The sequence below is a fragment of the Stegostoma tigrinum genome, chromosome 31 (genome assembly GCF_030684315.1).
Source record: "Stegostoma tigrinum isolate sSteTig4 chromosome 31, sSteTig4.hap1, whole genome shotgun sequence".
Classification (NCBI taxonomy): Eukaryota; Metazoa; Chordata; class Chondrichthyes; order Orectolobiformes; family Stegostomatidae; genus Stegostoma; species Stegostoma tigrinum.
The window spans coordinates 34,433,067-34,453,409 of record NC_081384.1 but is presented as its reverse complement, the minus strand read 5'-3'; the positions used below and the strand labels follow the sequence as shown (position 1 = coordinate 34,453,409).

Here is a 20,343-nt window from a genome sequence, read left to right as displayed (position 1 = left end):
TTTGATGTGAAAAGTACCAGTTAATTATGACAGTGACAATTTCACTGGGTTCACTAGGTCGATTCCTGGAATGTAGGGGTTGTTTTCCGAGGAAAGATGAAGCAAGTTGGACCTGTGATCACTGAGTTTAAAATAATCTTTATTGAGACATTAGGTGCTGAGGGATCTTGATGAGTTTGATGCTGGGTGGATTGAACTCATAGCAGAATTTAAAACCGGAGGCAGTTGTAAAATAAGTGGCCTCCCATTTAAGATGGTCATGAAAAGGAACTCCACTCAGAGACCCAATAAACTTAGAATTCTCTTCCCCAGCAGGCAATGGAAACTGGTTCACTGAATATATCAAAGACTGAGTTGGGCAGATTTTTGACTAACAAGGAAATTACAGTTATTAAGGGTGGCTAAGGAGGAAAGTGGAATTAAGGCTTCAATCAATTCAGGTATGATCATAGTGAATGGTGGCTCAGCCTAGCTGGATCAAATGAACTACTCCTGCTCTGGTTTCTTACGAATACTTTAACACTCCCCATTGGTTCCAATTGCTGTACTTGAGGTAAAAGAGCAGTTTGAGGAAGTAAACTGCATATTAAGAGCATAGATTTCAGCTCCTTAATATGTAATACGACCTCATGGCTAATAACCTTCTAATTACTTCAACCAATGAATATTTTATTACACACAAAAGGATAGTGTTATTGGACAATAAAGGAAAAACAATGGAAAGTAAGGAGATCCCAGAGGAACAAGGCTCATAGCATCATGTCAGAATAATGTCAAAAGGCCAAATGTTATTGCACTAAAGATCTTTCCAAAAAAAAGGACAAAAGGAAAGGCAGGGCTGAATTTAAGTAAAATTAAAATGCTGGTAGGGTAGAAAGCAAACAGACCTACATTTACACTGTGCATTTGATGATTTTATGGTCAATGAAATATCTTTAAGACTGTAGTTGCTGCTATAATGGAGACAGAATAAAAATTGTGTTAAGTCCACTGAAAAGTAGTATGGTAATGAACAGATAATCCAGTACTGAGATAATAAAGTGTGAAGCTGGATGAACACAGCAGGCCAAGCAGCATCTCAGGAGCACAAAAGCTGACGTTTCGGGCCTAGACCCTTCATCTGCTTCTCTTGTTTACTCCTACCCGAAAAGGGTAACTGGGCTATCATTTTGTATCTCATCAGAAAGACAGTTCCTCTAAAAGTGGAGCACTTGCTCAGTACTGCACTGAATGGTAGCCTGGAAAGAGACCTGAACAGTGAGCTTCTGACTCAGGCATGAGAATTAGCCGTGGTTTTACCCTACTCATGTCAACAAAAGGATTCCATCAGTAGTGATATCATTATTTAGAAAATGGAAGAAAAGAAAGTTGACAGAAAGGGTTCTGATGCAGATGCTAAATCTGAAAGAAGATAAGCAAATTTGGGGATTATCTGGACAACTTTTTAATTCATTCCCAGGATGTGGCAGTCTCTACTAGGCCAGCATTTTTTTTTGTCTATCCCCAACTGGTCAGAGGGCAATTAACAGTCACAGTCATACTGTTAGACAGCATGGAAACAGACGCTTCCAACGCATCCGTGCCAACCAGATATCCTAAAACTGATCTAGTCCCATTTACTGGCAGTTGGCCCATATCCCCCTAATTCCTATTAATGTAACTGTCCAAATGTCTTTTAAATGTTGTAACTGTACCCACCCCTACCACCACCTCTAGCAACTCATTCCATACATGCATCACCCTCGGCATGAAAAAGCTGTCCCCCGGTGTCCCCTTTAAATTTTTCCTCTCTCCCATAAACCTTTGCCCTCTAGGTGTGGGCTTCACTACCCTGGGAAAAAAAACATTTGGCTATTCACCTTATCCATGCTCCTCATGATTTTATAAATCTCTATAACATCACCCCTCAGCCTCCAATGCTCCAAGGAATAAAAACTCCAGCCTACTCAGTCTGTCCCTTTAGCTCAAACCCTCCAATTCCTGTGGGTCTGGAGTCACATGTAGGCCAGACTAGGTAAAGATGGCAGTTTCCTTCCCTAAAGGACATGAGTGAACCAGATCTGTTTTTCTGATGATCAACAATGATTTCATTGAATCCTTAATCATTAGATCCTTTATTCCTGAGTCTTTTTTCCCCCCACTGAACTCCAATTCTGCACCTGCCATGGTGAGATTTAAACACAGGCTCTCAGAACATTAGCTCAGTTTCTAGATTAATATTTTACTCATAATCCCATGAGGCCATTACCTCACCCTGGAAACATGGATGCTGCACAGCATATGATATTCAGAATAATCTATTGCAAGGACCCAATAAGGTATCAATCTATGGTTCTCTCCTCGTCTGGTAATTTTATAAAATGATTTTAGGAGTCACCGGTCAAGCCTCTCCAGATCAAAGTTAACTGCTAGATAACAATTGCACATGTACGCCACCAAGTTCTTGTCTGTTAGAGGTGTCTGACCGTTTTCCAATCAGTGTCTCATTACGGTAACACATTAGTAGTATAAACTTGAGGATCAATAGGACTTGCTGTAGAAAAGTCACAGGAGTTTCACTGGGAGAAAGTTTGCAAGATCAGGGATGCTACAATTGATCTTACAGCAATATTCTGGGCTACTGCTAGACCATACAAGATAGCCTCTGGGACTAGTTTCCCCTTCAGGCCGTACCATCCAGTTTATTCTGAGACAAGGTTAACTTCCAGCCTTCCCACAGGCCGCAACATACACCAATAGATTACTGCTTTCATTCATTTGTAGCCTGGATCCCAAGGTAGTACCCAGTCACAATACTGCATCATGATTGTGGGCAGAATTGATGGATCACTAGTTTGTGTCCTGTCTATTACCTTTATATGTTTGCAAAAGACATTCTGATCATCTCAACCTCACACCTGTTTTGAGCAAAAGTCAAGATTGCCCACCTCTGAGAGGTGGGCAGTCAAATTGACTGCTACTTTAACTCTCATTTGATTTCCATTTCGTAGCTGTGGCAGCAAGCTCAAAGACGTCAATGGGTTTAAGAAATATATTTACCTTATACAGTTCAATATAATCCCTCGCAATTTATCACAAACTAAATATTTAAAACAAGCACTTAAAAAGAGATAGTAAGAGCAATGAATTTCAAGATAGGATCAAAAGCAATTAAATATTGTAGAAAGCAATACCTAAAACACAAGCTGACTTGTCAAAACTAAATAAACACACTGATATTAAACACAAGGCATGTGACTGTTACTTCCTTCAACTACACCTTCATCTCTCTCTTTAAATGTCCCTCACTGTTTCTCAGCATCTTTGTATTTTACTGATCAATTTGAACACTTATTTGATTTTGAGAGGGCACCATTATTCCCAAACAAGTAGTAAATAATGTCACCTTGAACATCTTCTGTATTTTTACACCCTGGTCATTCTGTTTGACCCCATCTGGAATAGTACGCTTTTTATTGGCTCACTATTTTCCTTGTACCAAAGTGTACCACTTCACAATTATCCACACTGAATTTCATCTGCCACCTATCTCCCCTCTCCACCAACTTGTCAATGTCCTTTTGAGGATTTTTTTGAAGCAGTACCAGGGAGGGTTGATGTGTCAAAGGATGTTAAATATGGTTTGCATGGACTTTCAAAAGGCTCTCAGCACACTGTCACACAAAACACTTGGAATAGAAGTTAAAGGTCATGAAATGAAGGTAAGATCGATACAAAACCGGCTAAGGGAAAGGAGAAAGAGGAATGATTAATGGGAATTTTCCAGACCAGAAACTGGTTTGCAGTCGATTTCCCCAGGGACAGGAAAAGGACCCTAGCTATTCCTGATACATATCGATGATCTAAATCTTTATGTGCAGGGGACAATTTCAAAGTTTACAGATGGCACAAAACTTGCGAGAACACTGCAGAAGACACTACAGAACTTCAAAAAGACATTGACAAGTTGAGGAGATAAATGTCTGATGAAGTCCAATGTGGATAATTGCGAAGTGATACACTTTGGTACAATGGAACACTGACAGACAATATTAGAGATTCTATTTTAAACAGTGAGCAGGAGCAGGGTGTAAATATACAGATATTAAATGTAGCAGGACAGGTGGTGAGAACTGTTAATGTAGCTTACAGTATTCTTCACTAATAGGGTCATTGAGTACAAGAGCAAGGACATTATGAACTCATAGAAGACACTCAGCTGGAGTAACGTGCACAGCCCTGGGAGCCACATTATAAGCACGTGAACACATTAGAGAGTGTAGAAAAGGTTACGAAAGTAGTTCCGAGCATGAGAGAGGGAGGCAATGGCCTCGTGCTATTATCACGAGACTATTAAACTAAAGACCTGGGCAATGTTCTGGGGCACTGTGTCCAAATCCTGCCACAGCAGAGTTTGATTCGAATAAAAATCTGGAATTAACAAACTAATAATGACCATGAAACCGTTGCTGATTGTTGTGGAAAGACTATCTGGTTCACCAACATCCTTTAGGAAAGGAAATCTGCTGTCCTTACCTAGTCTGGGCTGCTTGTGACTCCATATCCACAGCAATGTGGCTGATTCTTAATGGCCCTCTGCAGCAATTAGGGGTGGGCAATAAATGTTGGTCCAGCCCGTGATGCTCACATTCAAATGAATAAATAAAATGAAACATCAGTATGAGAGAAGACTGGAGAAGCTGACTGGGACTGTTTTCTTTGCAAAGGAGAAGAATAAGAGGAAATTTTCAAAATCATGATGCCTCTGTACAGAGGTAACAGGGACAAACTGATTTTAAAAGGATTGAGATTAAGAAATCATAGTTTTCAAATCTTTTGCAAAAGAAGCAAATGCAAGGTGAGGATTTTTTTTTAAACACACTGAGCAATGCCTGGAAGTACGGTACTGTCAAGCTCAATTTAAGCACCCACAAGAGCATGAGATAATTATTTAAATAGAAGCTCTATGTAGAGATGCAGGGAAAGGGAGGGGATTGGCATTGCATTAAAGTGCTCAGAGAGTAGACACAATGGACCAAATGGCCTACTTCTATGTTGTAACAATTCTATAGATGAATGGGTCACACTTGGTGGAAAGTAAAAAGGTCATGCTGTCTCTTTATGTAACATCTTACCTGAACGACAATACAGCATTTGCAAAATATAGCGCTGACATGTCAGCCAAAATTCTATGTTTGAATCACTGAAATGGAGCTTGAATATGTAACCTATTGGCTCAAGATCAAGACTGCTATCACTACGACAAAGCTGGCACTGAATGTGCCCATCCCTGACATCAGTGAACCTAGGAACAGGTGTTGGCCATTGAGTCCCATTAAACCAGTTCCACCCTTCAATACAATCATGGCTGATCAACTGTTCAATGCCTTATACCCACACTATACACATAATCCTGTATGGTACTGGCAATCAGAAATCTATCAATCTCTACCTTAAACATTCTCAAAGACTGAGCCACGGATGTCAATAGCACAGGGAAAGGCAATTGACTCAAACCTGCAGTGTACAAAAGCAATCAGCTAACTATCCTGATCCCATTTTCCAGCACTTGGCCCATAGCCATATATAACTTGGCATCCCAAGTGCACATCTAAATATTTCATAAATGTTATGAAGGTTTCTGCCTCTACTATCCTTACAGGCAGTGAGTTCCAGATTCCATTACCTTCTAGATGGTTTCTTTTTTCCTCACTTCTCTTCTAAACTACTTGCGCATTCCCTTAAAAACATGCCTTTAGAGCTTTTACAGTTCTCTGTGACAGAGAATTCCAAAGGTTCACAACCCTTAGAAAAAAAAATTGCCTTGTCTCGGACCTAAGTGGAGCCCGCCTTTTAAATTTTTCCATTTTGTTTTAGACACTACAATCAGCTGAAACATCTTATCCACATCCACCCCATCTATAACCTTCAGTATGTTGTAAGTTTCAATGAGATTACCTCTCACTCTGGCTCACATCTTCTACCTCTGCAAACAAGTTACGTTTGTGATTTCGATTTGGTTTAATCTTAATTGTCTCTTGTTCTTCTTGTATTTATAAAACATATTAGGTTTTCCTTGATTTAACCTGCTTTTATTTTAAACTGTTCCTCTTTGTTTTACTAATTTCTTTTTTATTTTCACTTTCTATATGCCACCAGGGTTTCTGCAATATTGAGCTTGGGGCATTTTCTTACTTTGTCTTATCCAAGCTAGATGCCAGCTAAAGATCCATGGATTTAGATACGAGACAGCCACGTTTTCATTCTGGGTTTAAATTTACTCTGAGCCCTCAACTTCCTCCATGAATACTTCTCACTGCTCTGACACTGACATGTCTCCCAGTAGGTACTTCTAGTCCACTTTGCCAAATCTCATCTCTGCTTTGTAAACTGGCCTTTCCCCGCAACAAGTTAAAACTTTAATTCTTTTATTTTTTGCCTTTTCCATAACTATTCTAAATCTACATGAAGCACATCATTACCTTTAAAATGCTTGCCCATTGACCATTGTCACCTGCCCAAACTCATTCTATGAAATTTTGCCTGGAACTGTTTCTTCTCTTATGGTCTTGTGGAAGATTTCCTGACTGCATTTTAAGAATTCTGCATGGACTGTACCTTTACACAGTTATCCTCTACAGAAATCCGAAACAGCACTGTCAACAAAGTAATCGCAGGAAAAAAACTACACTGCACTGAATTTGGAACTATTAACTTAGTGAAACCTGCATAATCTGTTATCATGTTTGCATTACCTTCTGGAATAATTTGAAGCAATGTTTTTATGGGTACCTTTTCAGTTTAACTGATATAAAGTTTTAGTTGTCAGTACTTCCCAGGACAGACATGTTACTACAATTGCTTATGTGACAAGGTAGCTAGAAGATCACACCATGGAGCTCTGTCCTTTGACAGCACATTAGAAACAGTGTTGTCTGCTGTACACAAACTTCTAAGCATTGCAGTAACAAGTCACACAGTGTGTCCAGGAATTTTAGACGCATGTTGTTTGTGAACAGTCATAGTCACCTTGCTTGATTGATTCGCCAAAGCAGGAGTGGGTATCTTCCAAGTGAGTTTGCTATAGAATTGAATAGTGATTTTATACAAGGTCACAAGCTGCAGGATCAGCAATGTTGTATCCAGCTGTTTTCTCTCGCTCTGACACACACACAGTTAATTCATGTTTTTGATTTTATTCAGTCCTACAAGAGGTTACAATCTTGGGAATGTCCATTAAAATGGTGAGAGAAACTTTTTCAGAACAGTGGTTGGAGAAGATTTTGAAATAGGTTATTTGGAAATATGTTGGAACCTTACTCGGAATTAAAAGAAACCAGTAAAACACATGGCCCCCCACCAGAACCAGAAGTTTCACAACCATTCATTTGCAATCTGTAATGAGTGACAGAGAATATCATGACATTAAATCTCATCGATTTCAGTTCAACGCTTTAAATGCTGCACAATTTCTAGCTCACTTGGCTATGACAGGAGTTGGAAAAGAAAAAGAAAAAGGTCCAGGATCTAACGGTGAAATGTTCTTCAAGAATTGCAATGAAACTGTTTTAAAGTACAGAATGTTTGCATTCACACTAAGTTCTTTAACAACTCTAACCAGCAGTGATCAGTGGAAAGCAAATGGATACTTTAACCATCACCAAAACTTGACAATCACTTACCAAAGGGAACAGTTATACAAACACATCATATGAAACAGTTCAAAGCACACTCATTTGCAAAATTAGTCAAAAATATGGCAAGCAAGCTATTTGTAGGGCAAACATTCCCGTGCTTTGGGCTACTAGATCACCTGGGCGTAGCGAATACAGGAAAATTGGGTGGGAAGTATGCACACCCTACTGGAGTCAGCTTAATTTCCAAAACTACTTTAAATAGACAAAAGTTCAGACAAGCTCTCTTATGACTGTGCACTCCTCCCAGACTGACTTCCTGTGTATTCTCATTTCTCACAGCCCAAGCAATCCAATAGTCCCAAGCACAGGAAGAGGAAAGCCTGCCTCATAAGATTTGGATTGAAATTTATATTATTTATTCAAACCTACTGAGGTGAAAAGACAGGATTCACAGTCTGATAGGCAGAATGTAAAACAAATTACAAACCATATCTCGTGCATCAGTAGCATTAAGCCATTAAGTGTATACACAGTTGCAAATCAAACCATTTCTAGACACATTCCACAACACAGACGTGCATGAAAGCACATGTTGCACCTTAATCATCAGAAGGTAGAAGCATCTTTAACAGAAGTTGTTGGCCATCTACTGAACAGAGCTTGGTTTGTTAATTTTAAAATATAGTTTGGGCCAGTCTACAATGAGACTGGCAAGTACACTTGCTATAAGTATCAACCACAGAAAAAAGAACATTTGAATTAAAGACAAAATAGCAGTAAGGCTGAAGCAATGCATTTTTTTTTTATTGAGTACAACAGCTACCTTTCAACTATTCCAAAGCATCCTGCAGGCTGAAAGTCAATATTGTGGAACAATTACCAGATAATTTGATGCACAATAGGCAGACAGGTTAATTCAATGAAGAACAATTCACACGGCATCCATTTCTCACTAGTGCAAAGACACTAAGGGTACCATTTCTCAGCATCACAGTGAATAGCGTTGACACCCGGGCACCATCTTGACTGAATAAGTAAAAAGTAGTTCGCTGCTTTATAATAAATACAGCCTCCAACAGCAACAGAAAAATCCTTCAATTATCATAGCAGTACATTTTCTTTTAAGTTCAACTCCAGTTTCTCTCCCGTATGTGACTTCTTTTTAAAAACCTACCAGTGGATGAATTTCAGGGCAGGAGTAGGACATCTTGCACAATGTCTCCATGATTCTTTTTGGAGCCCACCACTAGATGATCCATGCAGATGGCCTGAGTTTGTTTGTCTACAAGAGTTTCTCATTAACTATGCAGCAATCACACCTTCAAGTCAACAGCTGCCTCTGAAGCTTTGAGATCAGGAACTTGCTCTCTCAGGGATTGAGAGCTCAGCAGGTGGCAGATGAGGACAGTGCATCTGGCCATTAGCTGAAGCACCAGGTTGCAATATTTGTCAGGGGAAATATGGAATGCCTCATTTGAATGCATCAAGAGAAGGCGTTTTGTTAAAAAATGCCATTTCTGAAAAGGTCAGCTCACCCACCTGAAATTAATTGTGTTTATTCTGCAGGAAAACGCCTGGAGGGAGGATAGGAGCAATTAGTACAGAGAGGCTTCCTGGCAATGTCATCAAATTCAGCTTTATCACAGGTTTCTTTTTATTAAACAATGGTTTATTTTTCCTCCTCCAGGTACCACAAAATTAAAATGATTATAATCCAGCACTTTTACCTATTAGAATTGGAATTATTGGGCTTTTTCCAAATCTCTGATCAATAGTGCTGGCCAAAAGAATTGGCAGCATGGTTATAAAATACGAAAGGGCTTTTCGTCCAGACTGGTAGTCATTTACCTGAAACAGTTTCAGGGCAATGGGAAGATGAGGGGGAAAGAGGGTGTGGAGTCTGAAAGCAACAAGCCAATCACTTGGGCAGTCTTTTCATGGAAATACTGATTCTTTATTTTCCCTGAAGCACAGTCTGTAAGACAACATTGAGTCATGTCAAATACTTAACCGCCAACACCATGATGATACAGGTGACCACCATTCCACCAATCATAATGAATTTGTCCTGGAATGCTCGCTTCTCAATTAGACGCATCACAGTATTTGACATTCCCAACATATTTGCCACATCCAAGATCTTCTTCTGTGCTCCCTGCAACAATAGGTATACTATTAGACAATGTGCAACAGTCCGAAAAAGACAGCATAAGAACAAAGCAACAGACAGCTCCAAAATATTCAAAACAACTGGATAAGATTTTTTTTGATTCTGACATCATTTTAAATACACAGATCAACAGATTAATGACTGAATGCTCTATCAGATAGATTTAAAAAAAACCGCAAGGCACTGTTGAGAGGAACAGTAGGTGAGTCGTACAACGTCCTGCCCAATTGTAACCTTTAACCAATGTCATGACAATAAAGCATGCTTAGTTCCTCACTATCACATGGCTTTTTGTAGGACTTCACTAAATATAAACCAGCTGTCTCATTTCTTACTCTAAGAACCATGACTACCTTAACTTGTATCTTGACCTCAATCACCTGAAAGAAAAGAGCATTAGATGCGTAGAAACTGGTAAAGACTGCACCTTCCCATCACCCCCACTATCCCTCATCGCATGCCATCCTATTTCAGAAATATATCACTGTTCTTCATTTGTCATGGAGTTAACATTCTGGAATAGCCTCTCTGACAGCAGTGTAGACAGACAAAGTGAACTGCAGTGGTTCAACACACCACTTCACCACCAAATTTCAAGAACAATTAACCATGAGCAATATGATGATCAGAAGATTAAGAAATGTTCAGAGGTTCTGAAAGGTAGTCTATAAATGAAATTTCTTCCTCATCTTAATGTAATATCGATAATTGAAGTACAGAAGGTTCCTTGGTTAGTGAAGTGGCTTTTGAACAGGAAGGTAAAAAAATTGCCCATACCATTCAAAACCATGAGATGACATTTAATACCATCAACAACTACTAGTAAATTAAATTAGAATTGATTCTACTGTTATTTGAGCTGCAATGCTGGCCAACAATAGCTGAACACTTGCTTACATAACACAGCACTTTACATTTAGTGATTGCACAAAGTGCCTCGTGATGTTTTTGATAAATCACAATATGAATAGGATTACAGTAATTACCAAAGAATTTATGAATTTCTCATTAGAGGAGGCACTATGGCACTGTAACTGCAGTACAAGTTTACATATTACAAAACCCATTATAAAAGTTAATATGGTGTGTTTTGTAATAAAATCAGAGAAAATAAATGAGAACAGAATGTATGACTTTAGAATGAGAACTGAATATATGACTTTAGAATGAGAACTGAATATGTCAGCATGTTCAGGTCTGATTATACTTTACCACACAATCCCATTTCATCCAAAAATTACACATGGTCTCAACTCTGAGCAGAACATCACGAAAGACCAACACGTGAATAACCTGCTCTATAGCACCATAATTCAAAAAGCCAAACAAGCACTCAGATGTACAGCACAGAAACAGACCCTTTGATCCAACTCGTCCACACTGAATAAGTTTCCCATACTAAACCAGTTCCCATTTGCCTGTATTTGGCACATAACCCTCTAAACCCTTCCCATTCATGCACCTGTCCAAAATGTCTTTTAAACTTTATAACTGCACCTGCATCTACCACTTCCTCTGGCAGTTCATTCCACGTTCGCACCACCCTCTGCGTGAAAAAATTGCCCCTCAGGTCCCCTTTAAATCTTTCTTCTCTCACCTTAAACCTATGCCCTTTAGTTTTGGACTCCTCTACTCTGGGGAAAATACCTTGACCATTCACCTTTTCTATGCCCCTTATGCTTATATCAGCCTCTGTAAGATCATGCCTCAAACTCCTACACTCCACCAAATGCAAAGTAAGTGAAATCCACTGTGTGGGAGATTTTGAGAGGCCCATTAGACCTCACAAGGGAATGCTGCTGAGTAGCACAGAAGCTCAGCTTGTACTTTTCACTACCTACATCCTCAATTGGATTGACATTGCCTTTTACAATATATTGCAATAGTCCGCAGAATAATACAGTAGTGGCTGAATGACAATGTTATGCTTTGCAAAATGCAAGTTAGCATTTGGGGAAAATGCAAGTTAGCATTTGGGATGCTACAGAGAAGATTCAGGTATATCACTGAAAAGAAAGCAGTTTCTGGGATCCACTCAGTTTTGGGGTGTGAGTGAGTGTTTGAAGAAATGACCTTTCTGCCTTTGGTGATTTCACTGGCAAAATGGACTTCCGCTATGCTAAACATACAATTTTTAAAATACATTTTGTGAACTTTTTTTGGAATGGACATCAATAAATTGAAGCTAAAGGTTTCATACATTAAGCACTTTATATGTGACAAAGTCCATTTTCCTCATGCTAGCAAAACTGCCCTCAATTTGCTTCCATTAGCTTGAGAGTCAAGATTTAATTTAGCATACAACTATATGAAATGCTTCAGCAATTCACATATATTAGATTGTTTTAGTTATCAACAGAATCACATTTTATTATAAGGTCATTAAGTAAATCAATTTGCAAACTTCCTGCTGTTAAAACTAATTTTGGCAAATCTTCATTCACTCCTGCTGAGGTTCAATTATAGAACTCCATACCCATCAACATAAAATTATCTTCAAATCTGCATAGATTTAAAGCAAACAATACTGCCAATTCTTCCCACAGCAGCAGTGTACAATCGTGTGTTGGCATAAATTATAATCTGTAACACTCAAATATCCAGATGTAGATAACCACAAAGTTGTAAATATTGGAAAAGGAACCAAGTTCACATGATGAAAGGGGTTGAATAGTAATACTTCTGAAGTTTAATTGTTGGTCACCATGGCTAGTGATATAGCACTCTGAAATTAAAAGGCGTTTGAACAGGATTATACACAAGAAGCAAGTAGCTTTACAAATTGTCTGACAAATAACTTGTTTGACTGAAAGTATCCAGTGGTGTTAGCAATATGCTGCAAAGGCATTTGATTTAAAGTTGAAACTTATTTTTCCAGCTGTGAGAGCCCATGTGTACAATGGACATATATATATATATATGAGCATCAGACTTGTAAAATTACATGGTTACATTGAAGGGGCTCAGGAAAGAGATGGTTTAACTCGTTAAGAGAAGTACTTTACAGTAATGATTTTCAACCAGTGTGCCATGACAAGGTGAGAAGTAAGCCTTGACATTTTCATTACCTGCATTACCCGCTAACACCTAACGCCCCTATTATGGGGGCAAGGGGAACAGCTCCCAGCTCTTGATTGGTGAATGATGCTGGCACTCAGTGCATGGGTCTGGTGACTGTTACTTTTGGTCTTTGCCCTTCACTGGACTGAGCCAGTGGGATTATGCACCGCTGCTGCTATGGGTTGTCAGGGCTGTGCCAGAGCGGAGACAGGAACATGGAGAGTACGGGAGCTGCGGCATGCTGGCTCTTTGCTGGAGGTGAGTCCAAGGGAGAGGTCGGCTGACCACCTCACCAAGTCAGAGGCAGCGACTGCCCCTGGTGACCAGGCCACACCACAACCTCTGCAAGAAGATGGCTGGACAGACGGGAGCATGCAGAGTGAGGGAGCGTTGGGGGGGGGGGGGGGGGGTGTTCACCAATCACTCAATGTCTCCATTTTTGGAATCCCCACAGTATGGAAGCAGGCCATTCGGTTCATCGAGTCCACAGTGACCCTCTGAACAGCATCTCCCTTCCAGAACCCTCTCCCCTCCCCACACTATCACCCTGCATTTCGCATGGATAATCCACCTAACCTACACATCCCTGGATACTATGAACAATTTAGCACAGCTAATCCACCAAACCTGCGACTTTCAACTATGGGTAGAAATGGGAGCACCCAGAGGAAACCCACACAAACACGGGGAGAATGTGCCAAACTCCACAGACAGTCACCCAAGGGTGGAATCAAACCAGGGTCCCTGTGCTGTGAGGCAGCTGTGCTAACCACTAAGCCACCATGGTATAGAAAAAGCAAGTGAATGTGATGTCCGAGAGCAAACAATTCAGCTGAAAAGAAAATATGAGTGAGTTCGCTGTTAAATTGGTAGTCTTGTTAAGTGTGCCATGTCACTGAAAATGTTGGGGAAATCTGGTGTAAAAAGTAAACAAACAATGCAGAGCTTGTTTTTAATGAAAAAAGATTAAAAGAAGACACGACCTCAACATGGACAATGGAGATGGAAACCAGTCATTTAACTCAGACTGTGATCCCAAAACTGAAAAACATCAATCCACTGAAAAGTTTCATCTGATTCATACCTTGTACTTCTAGGTTATGCCTGGTGAAGTTGATTGAATTTTTTTGAAGAGGTGACTAATGAGTGAAATAAATGAATGTCCATGGATTTTATTTACCTGGAATTCCAGAAGGCATTAGAAAATCGGTTACCTCAAGTTAAAGTGCAGCGAGAAAAGCAGAAGAGACTAATGATGTCCCACAACAGTCTGTTTGGCATATTTATTAATTACTTCTAATTATGAGATAGAAACACATGTATCAATGTTTGCCAGTTACATAAAGATAGCTGGCACTGAAGTGATGGGGATGGAAGAGTAACATTATGAGACATTAAAAAATTAAGCCAAAGGATTTCTATTCAGGCAAACATGAAGTTATCTATTTTAGACCTAACAATGTTAGAACAGGATACTTTCTAATTGGCGAAAAGCCAGAAACTGTGGAGGCCCTAAGAAAATAGTAAGTCCAGACAGAACGTAGAACATAGAACATTAGAGCACAGTACAGGCCCTTCGGCCCTCGATGTTGTAAAGATTATTAATAATAGAACGCTGGTTGTATATCTGGAGAACTAGAATACATGGGGATAGGAATCATCTGCAGCTATGCAGAACCCTGAATAGATTATACATGGAGTACCCTATACAACTCTTCATATCAGAACCTTGGGAGCGCAGTATGGGTTAGCCAGAATGGTATCTGGACTCCAGGAAGTAAATTACAAGGCATGATTATACAAACTTGATTTGTATTATAGGAATTTGGAAAATGATGGGGTTAGTTAATTAAAATATTCAGGATATTAAGGAGAAGGGAGAAAGATATGTTTGATGGATTGGGGAGTTTTGTCTTCAGAATCAGGTTAAAAATTAGAGCCATGTCTTTTGCACTGAAGTTAATAAACACTTCAGTGCATAATGGATACCAGAAGTTTGAAACTCTCTTTTGCAAATGGCAACTGATGTCAGATCAATTGTTAATTTTAAAGCAGATTAATTTTCATGCAATTGGTTAATGAAAATCTAAGAACAAAAACAAGTATTTGAGTTCAGTCACAAATCATCCACAATCTCAGCAAATGGTATACAGTCTTGAGGGTCTAAATGACATCCCCCCATTCCTAAGTTCCTTCTGGATATTCATAGCAAGATTCTACAGCTGTGGTTGTACTGATAAAGTGACAGGGAACTGATTAGATTCTATTCAGCACTCTGATTAGTACAGCACAGCAGCAGAGGTAATGAGAATAAATGACTATAATAAACTTTTGTCTGGACTGGTCACTAATCATCATGTAAGTATGCAGGGCAAAAAGAGACCATTCAGCCCACTGTTATCTGTGCCAGCTCTTCGAGAAAATTATCCACGAGTCTCACACCTGTAGGTTTATTTCCCATGGTTCTGCAAATCTCTTTTTCAGAAGCTTTCCAGTTCTCTTTTTCCTAGTTACTTTCAACTCTGCTTTCACCACCCTTACAGGCAGGTATAATCAGCAATCCTGATCATATGTAGAATTATTTAATTTCACCATTGACTAAAGTCAACAAAGTGACACTCTGTCCAAAATTTCCTAATGTCCCAGGAATATGAGCAAGTTCAAGGGACAGAGATCCTACTTATGTCACAAACAGAACAGCACTGTATGGAAAACATTCTCCCATGTTGTCGCTAATCAATATAATGCTACATGGTATAAAGCACCAGTAACATTAGAAACACAACTACTGAACACAGAAGGAGCAATGTGATTATGTATGATGTTTGAACCATTTTTTCTATAAGCAAATTTGTACAGGTGCTGACTGCAAGTCCCCGCGCGTAAAGGTTTCACAAATACAAGGAGTAACAGATACAGAACTCAACATGGAAAAGATGGATTAAAATAAAGTCAACCCCACAATGTTACATTATTACAAAAACTAAAAATTATAAAAGGAGCACCATAAATTACACTAAAGGTGTATGGTATATCACAGTTCGATCCCTAACATTAAATACAATCCTGTATCAGTGCAAAAGCCACAAGGTATACAGGTCAATCTGAACACAGTTTTATGGGAATAATAACGTTCTACACAGCTAGGATGGTGTGGAGGGGAGCAGTGGAACAAGTTACTTTTCTCTGCATCAATGATGTAAAGTAGTGACAATTCAATAGAGTGAATTCTGTTTGGATACAGAAAATTGAAAATACAGAAGGTAGACTCCAAGGATTTGATTATAATACAGTAAAAGTGTTATTCGTAAAAATCTGCACGGCATCTTAATGAACACACCAGAATTGACATTCAGTAAACAATCCTATAACTGATATAAAGGAGACAACTGCCTGACCATAATACCACTCGTGAGCCTGCTCAGCACATTTTTTTCCCAGAAGCCCAGCTTTACAGTTACCTTGTGAGGAAGCACTACAATGAAGAAAGCAAGAATATCCTTGCATTTAGGAAAATGGGAACAAGGATTAGAAACACCTTCAGTGCAGGAACTTGCTGACCAAACAGAATATGAAATGAACTCTCTACATGGATTCAGCAATTGCTGTTGTGGCCACCTAACTGTGATTACAAGCTATCTGTTGTTTACAACGTTTACAGCTCAGATCATTTCTGAAGTTGGGAAACCAACCCAAGGACGCATATTTTCTATTGGGAGGCAGCCGCTTTGGAATTTATGATTAAACCTACAGCGTGGGAACGAATAGCGACTGATCAATAGATAGCCTGGATCCCAACCTTTAATTGCAGGTTGGAACCACATCCAAACCAACAGCTGGATCATTTGAACTTTCTTGTTCCAAGGTTTTTCAAAAAGTGTAACACATACATTCTTGTTCTCAGACTGTTAAATTTTAAAACTAGAACATATATTGGCAAGAATTTTCCAGCCTGCTGCGCATTTTACACTACAACTGATCCTGACTTCACTTACTCCTCTGCTCCCTGATGGAAGCAGACAGGACTTGTATTTCTCACAGCTCTGCTGTCTGCTCCTCAGTTCCCAGGGACCACACCTTAGATAAAGACAGTGACATGCTTCCAAACTGGCCGCCAAAGCAGATAGAGGAAGGCTCAATGACAGAAGTGGAGGGAGGGCAAAATTGAACTGAACAGCAAACTAACACCAAAAAAAAAAGCCAAGTCACATTCTCACACCCTTTTTCCACACGCCACACAAGTTTAAAAACAATTCAAACTTCAAGTAATCCATTAAGCGTTTATAATCTGCAAAATGCCTGTGACATAACAAGTACTGTCATTGTTGGAAATGTTACTGTTCAATCAATGGGAAAGTTACACAGTTTGATAAGTGTTCTTGCAATCATTTTTAAATATGCATAAAAGAACACTTATCACCAAGTTTGACAGACTGGACGGAGTAGTCATTGCAAGGTTTGATGCTTATGACTTCTATCAAGCCTATCAAAACAAGTTCCAAAGTATTCACCACTAAAGTGACAATATTGCACTAACTTTTTCTGTACGAGTAGCATTTGAGGATTAGGAGCAATTGAGAAATAATCAGAAGTTTAGAACCAAGCTAAAAGACTAGATTGCACTATGATTTAAATGTTTATATACTGCCTTTAAGAGCACATCCTCCAGGACTGCTGGGATGTTTGGATGTAGTTTGCCACAGTGTTGTGTTAATTATGGAGCCACTTGCCTTGTCTCAATAAAGGCCAATATATTGTACATGCCACTTACAAGAGGTTAACTGAAGAACTGAAGCTCCGTCAATGATTTTTGGTATGTAACCTGGAGCCTGCACAGTTTGAATTCTTGTAACACATTAGCCAACAAAGTTTTATTTTCCTTAACTTTATTCAAATAAATGCCCAATTAATAACTGTTTTTACTAAGAAGTCATAGTTATCAGACCAGGCCTAAAGAAAACACACACTGGCCAGTTCTATTATAGTACCTAACCAAATGTTTTCCTGTGAACACAATGAAAACCTTGTCCCAAATGACCCATCAGATAGACAGAATAGTGAACACGGCCATGGTTGCTGTGTAAACTCAGCAGCCACTGTGGTTCAGTTCCTAGGACATTACCCGATTCAGAAATTTGCAGTATAAGGTCAACCATCTGCAATGAAACACTGCGCACACTGAACACAGTTTCTCCAGAACCAAGCAAATTAGGCTTCATTCCTGCAATATGACCAGACCATTAACTCATTCACAAATATATACCTCTCCATAATTTTAGCTAACAGCATCTACTCAAAGGTTTTACCTTCTAAAAAGACAAGTGTGATTGACTACAGAGCAGAATTCAGCTAACAGATTTCATCAAAGATAAAAGTGAGGCATTTCTCTCTCCCTTCTCTTTCCCTCCTGATCTCAGCATCACATTCAGCACCTTTAATGTAAAGATAGATTCCAACAAGCTCCCTTCAACAAAAAAGGAAGGGAAAGGTGCATTGTGGGTAGCCATCGATTTGGCCACCAGAGGCGGGAGGGTGACAGGGACAGCAAGGACGAGTGGAGAGGGCAAGGGTGAGCGGAGGGGGCGGGGGTGTATTTTAAGAGCTGTGCAACAGTAAACAGAGTGGAGTGAGACTGAGCAGACTGGGTAACAACAGGGCCGTTGGCGGGTGACAGGGCCCAGGGAGGGCAGACAGCTAGACAGCCACTGAGCATAGTGCAAGTAAAAGTCAGAGACAGTGAAAGAGACAGGGGGTGTGCAGGATTGAGATCCATAGAGAGAGTCCAAGAGCAGGAACAAATGAGTGAGTTAGAGAGAGCAAAAGCTGACGTTTCGGGCCTAGACCCTTCATCAGAGAGGGGGATGGGGGGAGGGAACTGGAATAAATAGGGAGAGAGGGGGAGGCGGACCGAAGATGGAGAGTAAAGAAGATAGGTGGAGAGGGTGTAGGTGGGGAGGTAGGGAGGGGATAGGTCAGTCCAGGGAAGACGGACAGGTCAAGGAGGTGGGATGAGGTTAGTAGGTAGCTGGGGGTGCGGCTTGGGGTGGGAGGAAGGGATGGGTGAGAGGAAGAACCGGTTAGGGAGGCAGAGACAGGTTGGACTGGTTTTGGGATGCAGTGGGTGGGGGGGAAGAGCTGGGCTGGTTGTGTGGTGCAGTGGGGGGAGGGGATGAACTGGGCTGGTTGAGGGATGCAGTGGGGGAAGGGGAGATTTTGAAACTGGTGAAGTCCACATTGATACCATATGGCTGCAGGGTTCCCAGGCGGAATATGAGTTGCTGTTCCTGCAACCTTCGGGTGGCATCATTGTGGCTGACTGCATCCACTGTACCCGGTGCGGCTTTCTCTACATTGGGGAAACCAAGCGGAGGCTTGGGGACCGCTTTGCAGAACACCTCCGCTCAGTTCGCAACAAACAACTGCACCTCCCAGTCGCAAACCATTTCCACTCCCCCTCCCATTCTCTTGATGACATGTCCATCATGGGCCTCCTGCACTGCCACAATGATGCCACCCGAAGGTTGCAGGAACAGCAACTCATATTCCGCCTGGGAACCCTGCAGCCATATGGTATCAATGTGGACTTCACCAGTTTCAAAATCTCCCCTTCCCCCACTGCATCCCTAAACCAGCCCAGTTCATCCCCTCCCCCCACTGCACCACACAACCAGCCCAGCTCTTCCCCCCCACCCACTGCATCCCAAAACCAGTCCAACCTGTCTCTGCCTCCCTAACCGGTTCTTCCTCTCACCCATCCCTTCCTCCCACCCCAAGCCACACCCCCAGCTACCTACTAACCTCATCCCACCTCCTTGACCTGTCCGTCTTCCCTGGACTGACCTATCCCCTCCCTACCTCCCCACCTACACCCTCTCCACCTATCTTCTTTACTCTCCATCTTCGGTCCGCCTCCCCCTCTCTCCCTATTTATTCCAGTTCCCTCCCCCCATCCCCCTCTCTGATGAAGGGTCTAGGCCCGAAACGTCAGCTTTTGTGCTCCTGAGATGCTGCTTGGCCTGCTGTGTTCATCCAGCCTCACATTTTATTATCTTGGAATCTCCAGCATCTGCAGTTCCCATTATCAGTGAGTTAGAGAGAATGAGAAAGAACAATGGACAGAGATAAGATACCAGCAACTCCAGTCAGAAAAATCGCGACAGAATATGGGATGGCTAAAACTGCAGCGATGAATGATGCAAAGTTAGTTACAAAATTATAGAAGAGAATAGGATTTTACATCAAATTTATTGCTGACTATTTCGTGGCATTGATTAGTGAGCAGTAGCGTGGATTGGATGAGGTGGCTAGATCTGTTTGTCTAACAGGGCTTAATGCAAGACTGAATATGGATGGCAGGGATTTGAACAAATTGTTTTCATAAAAAATGAAGAATGAGAATCCATCCAAGCTACCTTTACAGTGGTTAGGCCTGGAGATAACAAAACATGAAAAGGATTTCAGTTTTAGAAAGGTTGAGGCACTTTGAAGACAGGCATG

At 40.6% G+C, this 20,343-nt stretch overlaps 1 protein-coding gene across 3 annotated transcripts in view; it reads right to left on the bottom strand.

Moving 5' to 3' along the window:
- Positions 1-8,399: 8,399 nt before the first annotated feature.
- gosr2 (golgi SNAP receptor complex member 2) overlaps positions 8,400-20,343 on the bottom strand; it is a 50,773-nt gene continuing 38,829 nt past the window's right edge. For all 3 annotated transcript variants that reach the window (XM_048560871.2, XM_048560870.2, XM_048560869.2), the window contains one exon: positions 8,400-9,771. In XM_048560871.2, the coding sequence (XP_048416828.1) occupies positions 9,610-9,771 (162 nt within the window). In that variant the 3' untranslated portion in view covers positions 8,400-9,609. The remainder of the gene's footprint in view (positions 9,772-20,343) is intronic.